Source organism: Rhincodon typus, chromosome 8 (assembly GCF_021869965.1).
Source record: "Rhincodon typus isolate 14 chromosome 8, sRhiTyp1.1, whole genome shotgun sequence".
Lineage (NCBI taxonomy): Eukaryota > Metazoa > Chordata > Chondrichthyes > Orectolobiformes > Rhincodontidae > Rhincodon > Rhincodon typus.
In genome coordinates, this window is record NC_063339.1 from 66,760,329 (window position 1) to 66,776,749 (window position 16,421).

A 16,421-nucleotide genomic window follows, 5' to 3' on the forward strand; every position below is an offset into this window, starting at 1 on the left:
AAGGAAATTTAGCACATTCAATCCACCCAAAGTGAACATCTTTGGACTGTGGGAGGAAACCGGAAAATCCACACAGACACAGGGAGAACATGCAAACTCCACATAGGCAGATGGTCACCCAAGGCTGGAATCAAACCTGGTTCCTTGGTGCCGTGAGGCAGCAGCGCTAACCACAGAGCCACCATGTCTCCCAGTAACCAGTCTTGTAAGGGATCTGACCCTTGAAACAGGAAGATGAATGTTCTCAAGGCATCTTGGCAACTTCCAGTCGAAGAATCACATATGTAACACATCCGCCTCCTTGACTGGCCACTGCTGACAACCGTGATAAGATTTTGTCTACTTTAAAGGCAAGGCAAGACTGAAGAACTATGAGCCTGGAAGTTCTAAATGAGGCAACAATATGCAAAGAAGCAAGAACAAGGCAAAGTGGAGATGCTGTGAGCGTGCAAGTAGGCATGGGTGGTAAATGCTGACGAATCACGTGAAGATCCCTGAGGTGCATAGTGTTCCACTCCATGAAATGGGTGCCTGACCCTGCTAGTAAAGTGGGCCTGGCAACAGCTTGACAATGAAGGATATTGATGTGCTCCAAATTGCTGTATTTTGCTGGTCAACAGTGTCCTAATGGAGCTGGAGATGTGACAGGCTGATATGATGAGGCTGGTAGGTGCTTGATGCCAACCTATGTGGACAAGTTGTGTGGGTGGTTGCTACCCATGGAGCATGCCCTGAGGCGTCGTAGATGACTGTCCCAAATGAGGCCTAGAGGAGGGGTTTGATGGGAAAGGGGGTTGCTGGGGGATGGGTGCATCGGTCAAGCAGTGAGCAGGAGCCACCTACTCTGACTTTCATATCAGCTTCTCTCCACCATGTGGAAGAATAGAAACTATGTATATATGAGGTGAAAATAGGTAATTATGCTATGCAAACACAAGCAATCAGCCTCTCCCTGCTCACTTTACGTCTCTGCTCAAAACTTGGGTGGAAAATTGGACTTCTTTTCCTCAAAGTCAAGAATCTAATTTTTCCCAATCACGTCATATTTTCCCAACTGACACAGCATTGCCCACATTGTACACAGAGGCTTGGGAATATTCAGCCCTCTGGCTTTCGCAATTGTTGAAGGGATTGTCAATTCAATTTTAAAAAAAACCTAATTTGACTGTAGCGACTAAGAATATTACTTGTCGGGAAATGTCTAAGCTCCAAAGTATTTCAATAATCCACTTGTTTTCTTATCAAACTGTAAGGAATGATGTTTCATCTGACGAAATGTTGCTCCTAGTATTCCCTAGGTGAGGTGTCCATTACTGGTCTTCACTTTGCTTCATTTTCAGCAAATTCTTGGCTTTTCTCATTCTCATGGCTTGTTCAGAAACCAATGTTTTGAATATTTACTCAAAGCTGGAATTACGACTACCTTTCTGATCAATAGTTGGCAATGTCACACAAGTAGAGGCATATTCAAATATGCTTTGAAATTTGGTCATCCAAGCCAGTAATTTGTGCTTTTCAGTCAGTTACCCACTCTTTGTGCGCTACATATGATGAAAGGAAGGAAGCATATCATTAGATGTATAAAAGGTTTTCATGAAAATTATATGAGTACTGTACTATAGAAAAATAGTTTAATTACAGCTATATATTTAGGTATCCATCTATAACGTCAAAAATCACATTTACTGGAGTCCTAACTTTCTGTAGGTCTATTTTTGTGTCAATGTTTTCTTGTTATAAATTCCTATGCCTGTTTATAACCTCAGCTGCATGTATAAATTTATCTTTCTATTTTTACATTCTACTAGTGGTGTTAACAATTCAACTGGGAACAGCTAGATATTTAGACCCTTGAGTTTGTTCTTTATTTAGGTTGTAGCTAATCTTGATCTTAACCTCAATCTCCCACCTTGGTTCCATATCTTGAGCTAATAAAAACCTATTTCAGATTTATTAATTGAAAATGTTGATATTGTTTTTTGTTGTGGAAGGGATATCTTCTTCACTACTCCTGAATAGTCTTATCTCTGATTTTAAGGTTACAATCCCTTCTCCTAGACTTCCCCACCTTCATTTTCTTTCTTTCTCTTCTGTCTATCACTTTAATTCCTTTCAAAACCCTAAAATCCTCAACCAAATCACTTCTCAACATTTGATATTCCACTTCAGCTTTGGGACCATAGTTTTGAATTTTTCAGGCTGAGGGAGAGAAAAAAAATCACAATATTTTCTTGTTTGGAATTTTTAAACAAAAGAGAAGTTTGCTGTGAAATAATTTCACAGGCTGCATTTGAATTATTGCTTTCTTTATTCTATCATGTCAGTCATGGAAACACAAATCTTTCCTCCATCATTTTAGTCCTGAATTCAAATTTTTGTTACATATTAATTTGTTAGTGTACCTTTTGATGTTAACAACATTTAGAAGAATAAACTTTGAAGTACTTTAAGGTAGCTTGTCATCCAGCCCTATAACCAAATCATTGCACACAATGAACAGATTCTGAGAATCACCTCTTACCCATTTCCAACTTCCGAGAAATTGCCCTCAACTCTGACTCTTTCCTTCTTCCCTGTAACCACATTTCAGTTCAGTTTGCTCCCTCTTCTAATTTTATAACCCTCAATGCTCTCCAAAATCGCCTGTGTGGTACCTTTTCTGAAAAGTATACCACATGCATTGTATCTTCCACTGTGCCACTGAATACAGGGAAAATCCGTGCGGATTGGAAAAAGACACAGCACTTCGTACTGACATTAAAAAGAAAGGAAATCCAGGTAGACTTGCAGATTCCAACTTGTCTTCATCAGTAACTGATAAAAATAACAAAAACAGTCATTATGAATAATCTTGAGAATTGCCTTTGTGGAAAAAAAAAGCCTTGGAAATGCTGGCCAAAATACTTTCAGAAACTTAACATCATGTTTGATTAACTCATTTAGTTTTTCTGTTGTAAAAATGACACAGGCAGATGTCAATAAGTCCTCCAATGCAGTGTTTCAATACTTGCAGAAAACTTCCAACGAAGGGAATTATAACAGTGTCCAATCTATAATGTACAACTTTGACTCTGACATCCACTGCTTGTTTTCAGATGATGATTGGGATTGCAAATGAATCTGAACCTGAAACTGTCAAAGAACTACAGCAGGGCCTGGACAGTAGAATGGGACATTGCTCGATGGAATTCAGCACTAATAAGTGACAAGGTTTTGAAATCGAAGCAAAAAATTTGAGGGGATGTGTATGTACGTGATGTTTACTTGATGATGTCCATTTAACCACAGATATGAGAGAACAAAATCAGGGAAAGGTATTGTGAACAGTTTGCATCACCAGTAAAAGAGCAGCAAACATTGAACAGAATGCAGATGTCTTGAGCCAAATCAGTGAAGTGCAAAGCTGATTCTATCACCCAACCATTGGATTGTGGTCGGTTGGCATCTTGAATCTTGCATTTAGTTCTAGTTATCTGATCTCTAGGTGCATTAAGGGAAGGGTGATGATACCCTCACTCTGTAACAAAGGACTAAGTTACAAGGAAAGTCTAGAAACACGTAAACCTTGAGACATGGCAATGGACGGGGAATCTCCTAAGAGATCTAAGGTAGGAAACAGAATAGAAATTATGCAGATCAAAAAGACATACATACAAAGTGGTGAAAATAAGCTTGGGAATTATACCAAGAAATGTTTCATACAAGGACTGATTAACTCCCAGATTGAGTTTCAGTACAGGTTTTGGTATCATTTGTTATTATTTATTTATTTGTCACACGTACTACATATGGGAATGCATAAGTACAGCGAAAAGTGCACAAAGTCACAATTCACTGGCACCTGCTTGGTTACAAAAACCTGAATTAAAAGATTTTAACAGAGCCAAAAGGTAAACAAGAAAAAATGAAAACTCAGATCTTAGAGTCCCAAGTCCCATCTCCACAATGGTTCAGACACCACTCCATTCGCTGGGAAACCCAGGAGGCTCCCACTGCCATCGCCGTCTCACCGACCTGCTGTCACCATCCCTGCCTCACCGACCCCGCTCTCACCGTCCCTGCCTCACCGACCCCGCTCTCACCGCCCACCGCCCCCTCTTCGGCCCCGCTCTCACCGCCCACTGCCGCCTCACCGGCCCCACTCTCACTGCCCACTGCCCGCTCACCAGCCCCGCTCTCACCATCCCCACTCTCACTGCCCACTGCCCGCTCATCGGCCCCGCTCTCACCGCCTCTCCGGCGCACGCATTTGGCTCCCACCACGCGGTTCCCTGCTGACACCCGACTCCTTCTGAACTCCTTAGGTAGATAGTTAAAGAAGCCAGGGATTGAGGGGAGGGATAGAATTACTGCAGAGAGGAAAAAGAAGAAGAAGAAGAGAAAAAGAAAGGAAAAGGAAAGAGAACTGGCGAGCAGAGTGGAGTCTCAAATGGAGTGACTTACCCTGTAGCCATGTTGCTCAAAAAAAGCTGCTGTGGTGGAGGACACTCAGTGTCTATAGACAGATGCAAGAGACTTACATATCTTGTAAAACTAAACTTTTCAATTTAAATAAACAAACACTAGTCAATTTGCCTGAGTAATACATGTATTTGACAGTAAATTCCATTGCAGCAGTGTGATCCCGTGATTCTCTCCAATGTTAAAATCAATGAACAAAAATAAAACTCTTGCATTTTATTTGAAACTAATTATTTATGAGGTGACTTAAGTGGTATCAAAAGGAGGTTCTACTGAATTTTGAATGATAAGAGAGTTGATCGATTTTAGTATCTGCTGCTGAGAAGGAGATAAGTTGCTTTGAATCTATTTTTGTAACAGCCATTGTTGAACTGGGTACAATATTTAATCTTCTATATCTGACTTGGAATTTATATCCATCAGTCAACGCGTCAACTGTGAAATGCCAGCAGTCTCAATGAGTTTGTTATATTACTTGTTAATTGCAAAACTATTGCCATTTATATTCCCCTGACCTCCTCTGGATAATTTCTGCATCCTTGTTAGTCAGGAGGCTGTGAGCTGCTCATTTACTTTAGATGGAGATTAGGGTGTTGGGAAGGAGCTTTCTGCCTTTGCTATCCCACGAGAAGACGCCATTTCATTTGACTTTGTTTCACTTTTCCACTTTTTTCCCTTGGGAATAGATAATCGAGTGATTGGTAAATCCCAGTGGGAGGATATGGTAACAATGCCTCTTGAGGCAGAGAAGTGAATGATAGCTTCATGCTTAGCATCATGGGCTTTGAGTCTCAACTTAGCATTTCTACCTTGTATCAGCTCACGTGATTTTTGTTTTAATTCAATCATGGTAAATGGACATCACTGGCTAGGCCAGCACTTGTTGCCCATCCCCAGTTGCCCAGAGGGCAGTTAATAGTCAATCACATTGCTGTGGGTCTGGAATCACATATAGGCCAGACTACAATCATAGAATCTCCAGTACAAAGGATTAAATTTGACATTTGAGATGGACTATACCAGGGTCAAGAAAGTATATTCTTTCTTCATAAACTAATTTTGGGTCACCATTACAGTGTTGTAGTGTGTGTTTCAGACACAGGAGTTGGAGATGAGATGAAAATTCCCTTTGAGCTCAATAGCTGCTCTTGATGACCTTGTCAGTAAATGCACTGATCCATTAAGCTAAATTGACCAATAATGGCCAAATTCTGTGTCAGCTTAGCTCTTCTCAATATAGCAGGCAACTGCTTCAGTTGTTTCAAATGCCTTTAGATTAGGAAATGAAAACTACCTAGTCTTCCTCTTTTTGAGCAATAACTCCTGCTGGAGAATAATGCCTGTGGCTATTGGATTAGGTTTGGCTGTGAAACCCTCTGTTATCTGTTCACACTGTAATCTCAATTAAGTATGGGGAATTTAAAGAGGGGGCTGATGGTGTTGGTCTGTAGCTCAGCAAGTGGCAATGTTTCCACAGGGCGCATTAAAAGAGGAGAACAAAACATCGGTCGAAGGTGTATGTGCTGCCATTAATGCTGAAGGTCAACTGTTAATTTTAATGTTGCAGTGTGAAGTTTATAATTAGCCTCAGTGTCATGCTGCTCCATTGGATAATATGCACTTGTGGATTTGCAGCGAAAGGAAAATGGATTTGCAGCGAAAGGAAGGTCTTATCAAGAGTGCATGGGCACTATCAGCTGACTAAATGACACCATGCAGCCTAAAATCAGTTTTTTTTGAGCATATGTCTAATCAGAAAAATTAAGAGCAGGAATAAGTCTCTTGGCCCCTTCAGCCTGCTCCACCATTCAATAAGATCATGTCTGATCTGACTATCCATATTCCCACCTACCGCATTTAACCTTTCAGTCCTTTGGTTACCAAGAATCTATCTGCCTCTGACTTGAAAATATTCAAAAATATTCTGCCTCCCTTTGAGGAAGAGAGTTCTAAAGACTCATAACCTCGAGAAAAGAATTCCTCCTTGTCTCTGTCTTAAATGGGTGCACCCACACTGTGGAACAGTGACTACAAGCTCTTGATTCTCCCATCAGAGCAAACACCCTTCCCACAAGCACCTTGTCCAGACCCCTCAGGATCTTACACATTTCAGTCAAATTATTTCTTATTCTCCTAAGCTCCAGCAGATGCTGATTTTTTAAAAATTTATTCACGGGATGAGTGCGTAGTTGGCTAAGCTAGTATTTATTGATCACCCCTAATTGCCCAGAGGGCAGTTAAGAGTCAATTATGTTGTTGTGGGTCTGAAGTCACATGTAGGCCAGACCAGGAAAGGATGGCAGTTTCCTTCCCTAAAGGACATTAGTGAACCAGATGGGTTTTTTCAACTATTGGCAATCATGGTCATCATTGGACACTGAATTCTAGATTCTTTATTGAATTCAAGTTCCCATCTGCCAGAAAATTACCTGTGTCTCTGGGTAACAGTGCAGCGATAATACCACCAGGCTCCTAGAGGAGGTAGCACGTTTAAGTACCTTTATATTTTTCATAAGACAATCTGCCCATCCATTAGTTAAGAGAAGGGTGTTTTTTAAACTGCTTCCAATACATCTAAATATTTCCAAACAAAAGAAGACAATACAGAACACAGTAATGCAAATGTGATCTTACCAATGCCCTGCCTAACAGAAGCATAACCTTTTTCACTTTTGTAAAAAGAATAAAAAGAAGTATTTTGGATCAGCCTATTTGAACCTGACAAACCTCCGCAGAAGGTGGGACTTGAAGCTGCACCTTCTGGCCTAGAGGCAGAGACACTATTACAGTTCCAAAATAGCAATGGATGATGACATTTAATTTGCTCTCCTAAATATTTGCTCTATTTGCATATTAATGCTTTGCAAATTAACGCAGGGGAACACCCAGATTCCTCTGCACCTTAGCGTTCTACAATCTCCCACCATTTGGATAATAAGCTTTTTCTTTATTTTCCTACCAAAATGGACAATGTCATATCGAGAGAAACAGGAAAACTGACGTTTCAGGTCGGGATCCTTCTTCAGAAAAAAGAAGGGTCCTGACCCGAAATGTCAGCTTTCCTGCTCCTATGACACTGCCTGGCCTGCTGTGTTCCTCCAGCGCTCCACACTCTGTTATCTCTGACTCCGGCATCTGCAGTTCTTACTACCTCTGAATGTTGTATCTTCCGACTTTATACTCCATTTGCCAGATCTTTGCTCACCCACTCAACATGTCAACGTCCATTTGTAGCACCCTTGTGCCCCCTTCACAGCCTACTTCCTTTTGTTTCCAAATCAGCAAGTTTAGCAACCATACCTTCTGTCCCTTCATCCAAGTTATTTAATCTAAATTGTGAACATTTGAGGTCACAATGCTGATTGATCTCTGGTACACCACTCATTTTTTTCTTGCAAACCCTAAATAACCCATTTATGCCAACCCTCCATCTCCTGTTAGCCAGCCAAACTTCCATCCATGCCAATGTGTTAGTTCTTGTACCTTTGGCTTTTAATATATTTCCATTTATTTTAATCTTTCTCTTAAATTATTTTGATCTCTTTAACACTGACTATTGTCAAATGATTCAGGACTGAGAAGAAAGGGTAATGGAGAAATGGAAGGTGAAGATCTCTGTGAGGCAAAATTCAGTGGCAAGAATAGAACGTTTTACAGATTGAAAATAAATCAAACAAGTACAACAAACACTGTATTGCCACGATGTTTATTAATTATTGAAACCACCCATAGGTGGCAGTGTGGGCTGTGGTTCAAAGCTGAGGGGCATAACTACAGATTAGTGTCTCTCAGGTGTGTTGAAACCCAAAACAAATTCAGTACTTTGAAATCCCCCAGCAATTCACTGTGTTTATGTACATTCCCCACATGCCTTGGAATGGTTTAAAAGAGGAGTGGTGAATGCCGAGCGGGAAATGAGGACGTTTGCGGGAGAAGTAGCAAAGCCAAATGGTTTTGGGAGAGAATTCCAAAGAATAAAGTCTTAGAGAGGGAATGTTTGTCCACTCTCTGATGGAAGACAAGCCAGAGCCAGAGGAATGAAGGATGATTGTGGGCAGGGTCACACAGCTGGGGAAAGATATGGCAATCTTGGCATCTGACCAGATGTGAAGTTGACAAGCTCATTTTCAAAGCAAGGTGGAAACAAAACCACATTCTGCACACACTGGCTCTAAATCCGCAGTGGAACCTGGGCCAGTGGTCAAACCAGGTTGACCAGATCAAGACTCAACAAGAACTGGCACAATCTAACCGCCACAGGAAGACTTACTGAGCTAAAAATTAATGGTCAAAAAGCACAATTAAACTTTGCATGCTGCACACAAGAACCATGAAGAAGATGAAAACAATCTTCTTTACAAAAAATGTTGACAGACAGAGAACAAAAATCTTTGGATCCTGTTTCTGACAGAAACTACCTGTAGAAGAAGGTTGGCTTTGCGCGTTGATCTTCAGATTGGAGTACCATGGTGGAATTTCTTCTTGATCCTGCTTTAGCAGTTTATCTGTGATGTCCATGGCTGCATCTTAGCAGCCTCATGTCATCACAAGTGTCGATGTGATACGACCACCTACAGAAGGGAAGTTCCTACCCTAGACGTAATGGAGAAGTCTTCACTTCTCACCTCCAGCATTGTCTTCAGATCACCTTTTCATCCACTTCTTTATGGAATCGTAGTATCCTACAGCGTGGAAGCAGGCCATTTGGTCCATCGAGACTACGCCTACCCTCAGAAGAGCATCCCACCCAGACCTATCCCAACCCCACCCCTGTAGCCCCACATTTACCATGGCCAACCCATCTAATCTGCACATCTTTGGACTGCGGGAGGACACAGACACAGGAAGACTGTGCAAACTCCACACAGACAGTCATCTGAGGGTGGAATTGAACCCAGGTCCCTGGTTCCATAAGAAAGTAGTGCTAACCGCTGAGCCACCATGCTACTTTATATCTGACATGTTCATTCCTAGAGCAGACAGCTAAGCAGAAAGAGAGGGGAACGAGATGTCGACTTCTTTGACCTTCTTTTCAAGACAGTGTGGTCATTCAAATCGTACAGTCTGCTCCTTTGGATCCTTCCTTCTTTGATTTGTCTTCACTGCTGCCACATTCATGTCTTCGCATCACAGCCCGAAGACCAGGCAGCATCAGAAATTGCCAATCCATTTCACAAATCCATTGGCTCTGCAAGGAAATGACAAGAGATCACGTTTGTCCTACACATCCTCTGAAAGGATACAGAATGCAGCAGGAGATAAGCTCATCACGAAAAGGAAACTTGTGGGCTTGGGAGCAAAATGGGATAAAGCTGCTAAAAGTTAATGCTAAAAAAGAGATACCACAAAAGAACATAGACGAAGATGTACAGTAGATGTGCAGTCTCCCTTTAGTCTATGTATAGCTATAGAACATGTCCAAAAGCAGAAATGTTCATAGTGACATTGGATCACAGGGAACTGCAGGTTCCAGAGAACACATTCTCTCTTACCATCCTCTGTATAAAGTCATGTTCAAGAAAGCTTGTCGCTGTTCACACAACAATGATTATCTCTTATTTCTACAGTGAGTAGGTGGGTCAGTGGGTAGGATGAATGAGAGAGGTAAGTTGGCTGAGGTGGAGGTAAAGTGAGTCAGTAAAGTGGGTAAATTGGATGAGGGGGTGGTAAAGTGGGGAGGTCCGGTGAGGGGGTGGTAAAAGGGAGGGAGTTGGGTGAGGGGTTGGTAAAGCGGGGAGGTTGGATAGGGTTGTGGGTGAGTAGTTGAATGTGGAGTGGTCAGGTTAAGGAGGGTTAGTCAGATTGGGGGCACATATGAATTAGCAGAAGGCCATTTGGCTTTTGGCCTGATCTTTCATTCACCATGACGATGGCTAATCTGTTTGGGCCCTCAATTCCATATTCCTATGATATCTGATAACCTTTGACTCTGTTGTTAGTTAAGAATTGATCCACCTCTGCCTTAAGTGTCCCATGACCCTCCAGTCACTACTGTCTCGAGAAGAAAGTTACAAACATTTACTTTGCTCCAAGAGAAACAAATCCTCCTCACCTCAGTCTGAAATGGGAGACCCTGATTTTATTGCTGGCTCCTCTAGATTGAGTCTCCCCTGTAATGAGAAACATTCTTTCTGCTTTCAGTATTGGATGCCCTTACGATCTTGTGGGTCTCAAACATATTGGCAGGTGTGGGTAGCGGTATATTCAGGAGAATAAAGAAATCAAGGGAAAGGGTCATTACATCTGGTTAGGGATGTTGTTGTGTCTTCAGTAGGGTAGTTAGATTGAGGGCTGGTCAATGTTCAGAAGACTTAGCCAGGTGTTAGGTTAAGGTCAGGGTGCTCAGGTCAAAGGCAAAGGTAAGTGTGTCATCAGGTCATCGCTAAAGGTAGATAGGTTGGGAGGTTAGTCAAGTAGTCAAATGGGTAGTTGGATTGGAAGTTCAGGGTGATTAGTTGAATTATTTTGGCGATAATCATATCAGATAGGTAGTCAGGTTGGAGGGCTAATCAGGGGTTCAAGGTATGAGTCAGCAGGGTTTGAGGTATTGTTGGAGCATCAGGAGACTTGTGGGGATGTTATTAAGAGTGTTGGTGATGTAGTTACATCAGTGTTTGTTATGCTTAACCTAATATTTCCTGGGCGACTATTCAGAGAATAGCAGAGTCAAAGACTTGTTACAGTCCCTTCAGTCCGTTGTGTCCACCCTGGTCATCATCTAATTAATTATTATATGTCTTGAGGGTTCCTGCCTCTACCACTCTTTTAGGCAGTGAGTTCCAGAAATCTTTTTCCTTAAATCCCCTTTGAACCACATGCTCCTCTCCTTAAAACGATGCCCCCGGTTATTGACCCATCTACTAAGGGGAACAATTTCTCCCTATCGATCCTGTCTGTGCCCCTCAGAACCTGATACTCCTCAATCAGATGGCCTCTGAGCCTTCTCTGCTCTAAGGAATTCAACCCCAGCCTATCCAGTCTCTCTTCATAGCTTAATCGCTCCAACCAAGGAAACATCCTGGTGTGTCTTTTCTGCACCCCTCCAGTACTAACACAAATTTCTTATAGTGTGGTGACCAAAAGTGCACACAGCACTCCAGCTGTCACCCAACTAACATTATATCCAGCTCGATCATAACCTCCCTCCTCTTGTATTCAATACCTTGAGTATGAAGACAGATATCCGCTATCTTCCTTAACCACCTTGTCTACCCGTCCTATTGCCTTCAAGGATCTATAGACATACATTCAAGGTCCCTCTGAACCTCTGTACTTCCAACTATTCAACCTTCACTCACTTGTGTTCTTCTCCCAAAATGCATCACCTCCCACTTTTCCGGATTAAGTTCCATTCGTCACTGTCTCCATCTGATCAGCCCATCAATATCATCCTGTATTCTAAGGCTTTCCTTCTGACTATTTACCACACTAACAATTTTTGTGTTATCTGCAATGAAAGTGTTGGTAAGAAGTTATGGCTGGTGGCCAGGATTGGATGTAGACATAGCTGCGTTGGTGGGGCAGTGCCCAGAGTGCCAACAAGGACAAAAGTTATTGCCAGCAGCTCCTCTACATGGCTGGGAATGGGAATGGGAATGGGAATGGCTGGGTAAACCCTTGACTCGGTTACACGTCGAATATGCAGGTCCATTCATTGGTTCAATGTTCTTAGTCATTGTGGATACCCATTCAAAGTGGCTGGATGTGCATACAGTTCATTTGTCAACTACAGGGAAGTGGGACTAGTTCAGTTTGGGAACATGATCAGCGTGGACTAGTTGGACATAGCTCATACATTCTTGTTTAGATTATTCATGTACACAAGAACGCAAGGGACCCAACACCAAACCCTGGGTATGCCACTGGACATAGGCTTCCAGTCACAAAAACACCTTTCAACCATGAAGCCAATTTTGGATTCAATTTGCCAAGTTCCCCTAGATCCCATTGGCTCTTAACTTCTTCACCAGTTTACCAAGCGACACCTTGTCAAAAGCTTTACTGAAGTCCATGTAGACCACATCAACGATACTACCTTCTTCGTCACACCTAGTCACATTCTTGAAAGATTCAATCAAATTTGTTACACATGATCTCCCCTGGATAAAATATCACCAACTATCCTTGATAAATCCACACCTCTCTAAGTGGAGATTAATTCTGTCCCTCAGAATTTTTTCCAATAGTTTCCCTACCACCGATGTTAGGTGGCCTGTATTTTCCTGATTTATTCTTGCTAACTTCCTTAAATAATGGCATATTTGCTGCCCTCCAGTTCTTTTGAACCCCTTGTATAGCCAGAGGGGATTAGAAAATTAATATTAGAGCCGCTACAATCTCTTTTCTTGCCTTCATTGCAGTCTGACATGCGTCTCATAACATCCTGGGATACATCTCTCTTATTCAGACAACTGCTGCAGAACTACCTGAAGTCTCTGACTCTAGTTCAGAGAGTCAAGAACATTTTCAGAGATTCCTGGGGAGCAGGAGATTTGCCCATGAGAAGTTTCACCTTTCCAGCTAATTGCCACTTTAACAAAGACACAGGAATCAAACGCATACCTTCCGATCGCAGAGTAAGGCTCTTAGAGCCATAGAGTCATACAGCATGGAAACAGATCCTTCAGTCCAACTAGTCCACACTGACCATGTTCCCAAACTAAACTAGTCCCACTTCCCCATAGTTGACAAATGAACTCTATGTACATCCAGCCACTAAGAACATTGAACCAATGAAAGGACCTGCATAGTCAATGTGTAACCAAGTCCAGGGTTTACCCAGCCATTCCCACGAATATAGAGGAGCTGCTGGCAGTAACTTTTGTCCTCGTTGGCACTCTGGGCACTGCCCCACCAATGCAATTATGTCTGCATTCAATCCTGGCCACCAGACATAACTTCTCACCAACATCTTCGTTTTGGAAACCCTGGGATGACCCTGGTAGAGTTCAGCCAGTATCTGGCAACAATCTTCATTTGGCATTCACTGTTGCTCCCCATAATAATATGCCTGTATGTATGAATGCATATCACTTCCAGCTGGTGTAAGTCAGCCACACTGTTTTAGAATTATCCAGGATCTTGAGGAGCTTAAAATTCTCTGTTGCTTTCTCCATGGCGACACCTTAGCCGGTCAGTCTATGGTCAACCTGTCAGCATCCTTTTCTTCTGCAGTATAAATTGTTGTGATCGTTTGAAATTTGGCTTTCTTGTGTTTGTCCCGATCAGTGTGGGATGAGAAACTTTGTCAGAATGTTTCTCTTTACAATTTAGAAAAAAGTGAGACTAAGCAAATGCTGCCCAAAAAAAGGAGTCTTAAGGGTTGCAAATGTACATCTTGTGTCAAACGCCTTTCAAAATCTTCGCCACAGCCTTCAAATGGTTCAATGTTTCACATCTGGGACAAAGAACCTGTCAGATTCCCTTCAGGAGTTACCCATTTTTATTACGTCTTAAGGTGTTGGTTCATCACAAAAGGCAGAAATGCAGTGGAACCATTTACAGTTAGCTTCCAGCCCAGAAGAACTTGTCTTTTTAAACTTAACTTCAAGTTATAGTAACTTTTGAAATTACTTTTGTTTTCCTTACAGCAGTGTTGATGCATGTACCATCAGGTTCTTAGACAGGTATCTCTCCCCATTTATCAGGCACTTCTGTCAGATGTATTCTTGTGACATGTCAAGGGACAATTAAGCTGTTAATAGTTTTTTTGTGTGCAAAGCCCAGGCAGAGGAATGTTTTCATGCCAGATGTTGTAACTTCAGGCTAAATAGGACACCATTTTATATCTATAAACATCAAAATAACCAGAGTACACCTGCTAGACAGTAGCCTCAAGCTATATGCGTCAACTGTTGCTGACATGATACCGTACGCACTTATATTTTTCTTCAATCAGCGATTTACATGTATACCCTCTGCTGTTTGTTTAAAACTCTCAATGTCAGCAAGTCTGTCCCTTACTTGTTTCCTAACAGCAGGAATGAACATCCTCGATGACTGGTAGGTAATTCTACTTTAGTAAGTTTGCTTTTGTTCACAGCTAGCGATCATTTGTTCTGAATTGTGTGAAGTATGTTTGACATGTTGAAATGTAGAGCAGTCTCAGTGTCAATGTTGTTATTCCAGAGGTCATGTTCAGGCATCAACACCTTTCTCATTATTTGTGCGGTGGAATTCAGCATTCAAAATCCCAGATGTCTTCTGGAAAGACTGTAGGAGAGAAATGCTGGTCAGCAATCTTCTTGCGAAGGTTTGACTGTGCCTGTGTGATATTTTGAGAGATAAGTACCAATATAGTACTGTCAGGGATGCACAGAATTGCAGCCATTTATGAGGTTCGTTGATTGGAATCATTATACTCACACCATTGAATTTAGGCCGACTGGTGAATATGTCTTCTGAGTGCAATTTATGAATTGCTTCAATTGTGAACACAATCAGAAGCCTCATTGCTGCGTAAGATCATGCTGTCTAGAAATTGGCTACCGTGGGCCCTACTACAATAATTACAACCAAAAATACTTGATTACAAGGTGCTCTGGGAAGTCCTGCAGTCATAAAATGTACTGTATGAAAGAAATTCTTTCTTTCATTTGTTACAATCCCTGTGGAGAGCAACAAGAAAACAGTCAGATGGACCAAACAATTGCAGCGAAAAACCCATTAACAGGTTTTCACTTTTCAAAACTTGCACTGTAACAACCAAACTAAAATCAAGATAAACTGAACATGAATTAACAGGAAATTTGCATGTCTTAAGTAGCAGACGCACCACAAATAGATCACTTAGATACACAAAGCAGTGTATTTACACCAATTTCAGTCACAAAGTCCTTTGAAACTTTGAGCTTCCTCAAGCCAGTTTCCAAATCCTTCTCATTCAGCATTTAGCCAGCAAATCCCATCTGACAGCAGTTTGACACCAGATTTCTCCCGTCCCTGCTCCCAAATTCATCCTTCTTGGTTTTATTTACTCCCTTTTTTTAATTTCAAAAGTATACTTTTTTCATAAAAATATCTTTATATACAAGATAGTCCCTAAACCAGATCTGTTCTGTACAGTAACGTACAAAGAAACAAACATCAGACTTTGATTCTATCCAACAAACAAACCAAAGGCATCTCTTACTTGTACAAGATTATATTTACATGCATTTGCGGTACCGGGAGTTGCCCAATAACTGAACGGATCCCCATTTAACTTTGGCTGAAAGACTTTAAACTGTGGTCTTTCCCCACTGCGCTTTTGTGGCAGCTGCCCCAAGCTTTAGTGCATCCCTCAGCACCCAGTCCTGGACCTTGGAATGTGCCTGGGAGAACCTTTTCTTTATTTCAAAAATATACTTTATTCGTAAAAATATCTTTATTTATTTATTTATTCCAGCCATCCTACACTCCTCTTCAGCCCACAGCTGGTCATTTTGACCCTTTAATGTGTGGCCCTCCCAAGTTGCAAAATCACACCTTCTAATTGGAAATTTTTCAGGAAAAGTGAACACCATGTATACAAACCAAATCAAATTAGACTTGGCTGGCCTCTCAACTACAAAAGTGCCATTGTCAAGAGTTGAACTCATGAAAACTCATGGGTGTTACTTATTCTGCCTTCCTATGTATTCAAAGTGCCTCTTGGAAATCCAAGCAAAATCAAGTTGGCTGCTTTCCCCCTGGTTAACAGATGAGGTTCCATCATACTTCCTGTGTACAAAGATCTGTTTGTAAGCTGTAACAGTTCCAAATGAAGTTGGTGCAAGTTTTTTTTTGATGTGCTGATTAAGAAGCAGTCCAAAATATGATCTAGCATTCTTTTGAAATAATATAATTGATCCGCAGAATCTAAATGCAATTCCTGGAAAGATATTAAAATAAATCATTAATGTAGGGAAGAATAACCTTGGATCTTGCCCACAATCGAATAACTCATAATTGCATCAAAATGTTAATTAATAACCTTGTAT

The 16,421-nt window shown here is 41.4% G+C and overlaps 1 protein-coding gene across 1 annotated transcript in view; it reads right to left on the reverse strand.

The window, feature by feature from the left end:
* LOC125483780 (spectrin beta chain, non-erythrocytic 1-like) overlaps positions 1 to 8,979 on the reverse strand; it is a 34,133-nt gene extending 25,154 nt beyond the window's left edge. Inside the window, exon 1 of the mRNA XM_048600446.1 lies at positions 8,880 to 8,979. Coding sequence (XP_048456403.1) covers positions 8,880 to 8,979 — 100 coding nt within the window. The remainder of the gene's footprint in view (positions 1 to 8,879) is intronic.
* Between the last annotated feature and the right edge of the window lie 7,442 nt (positions 8,980 to 16,421).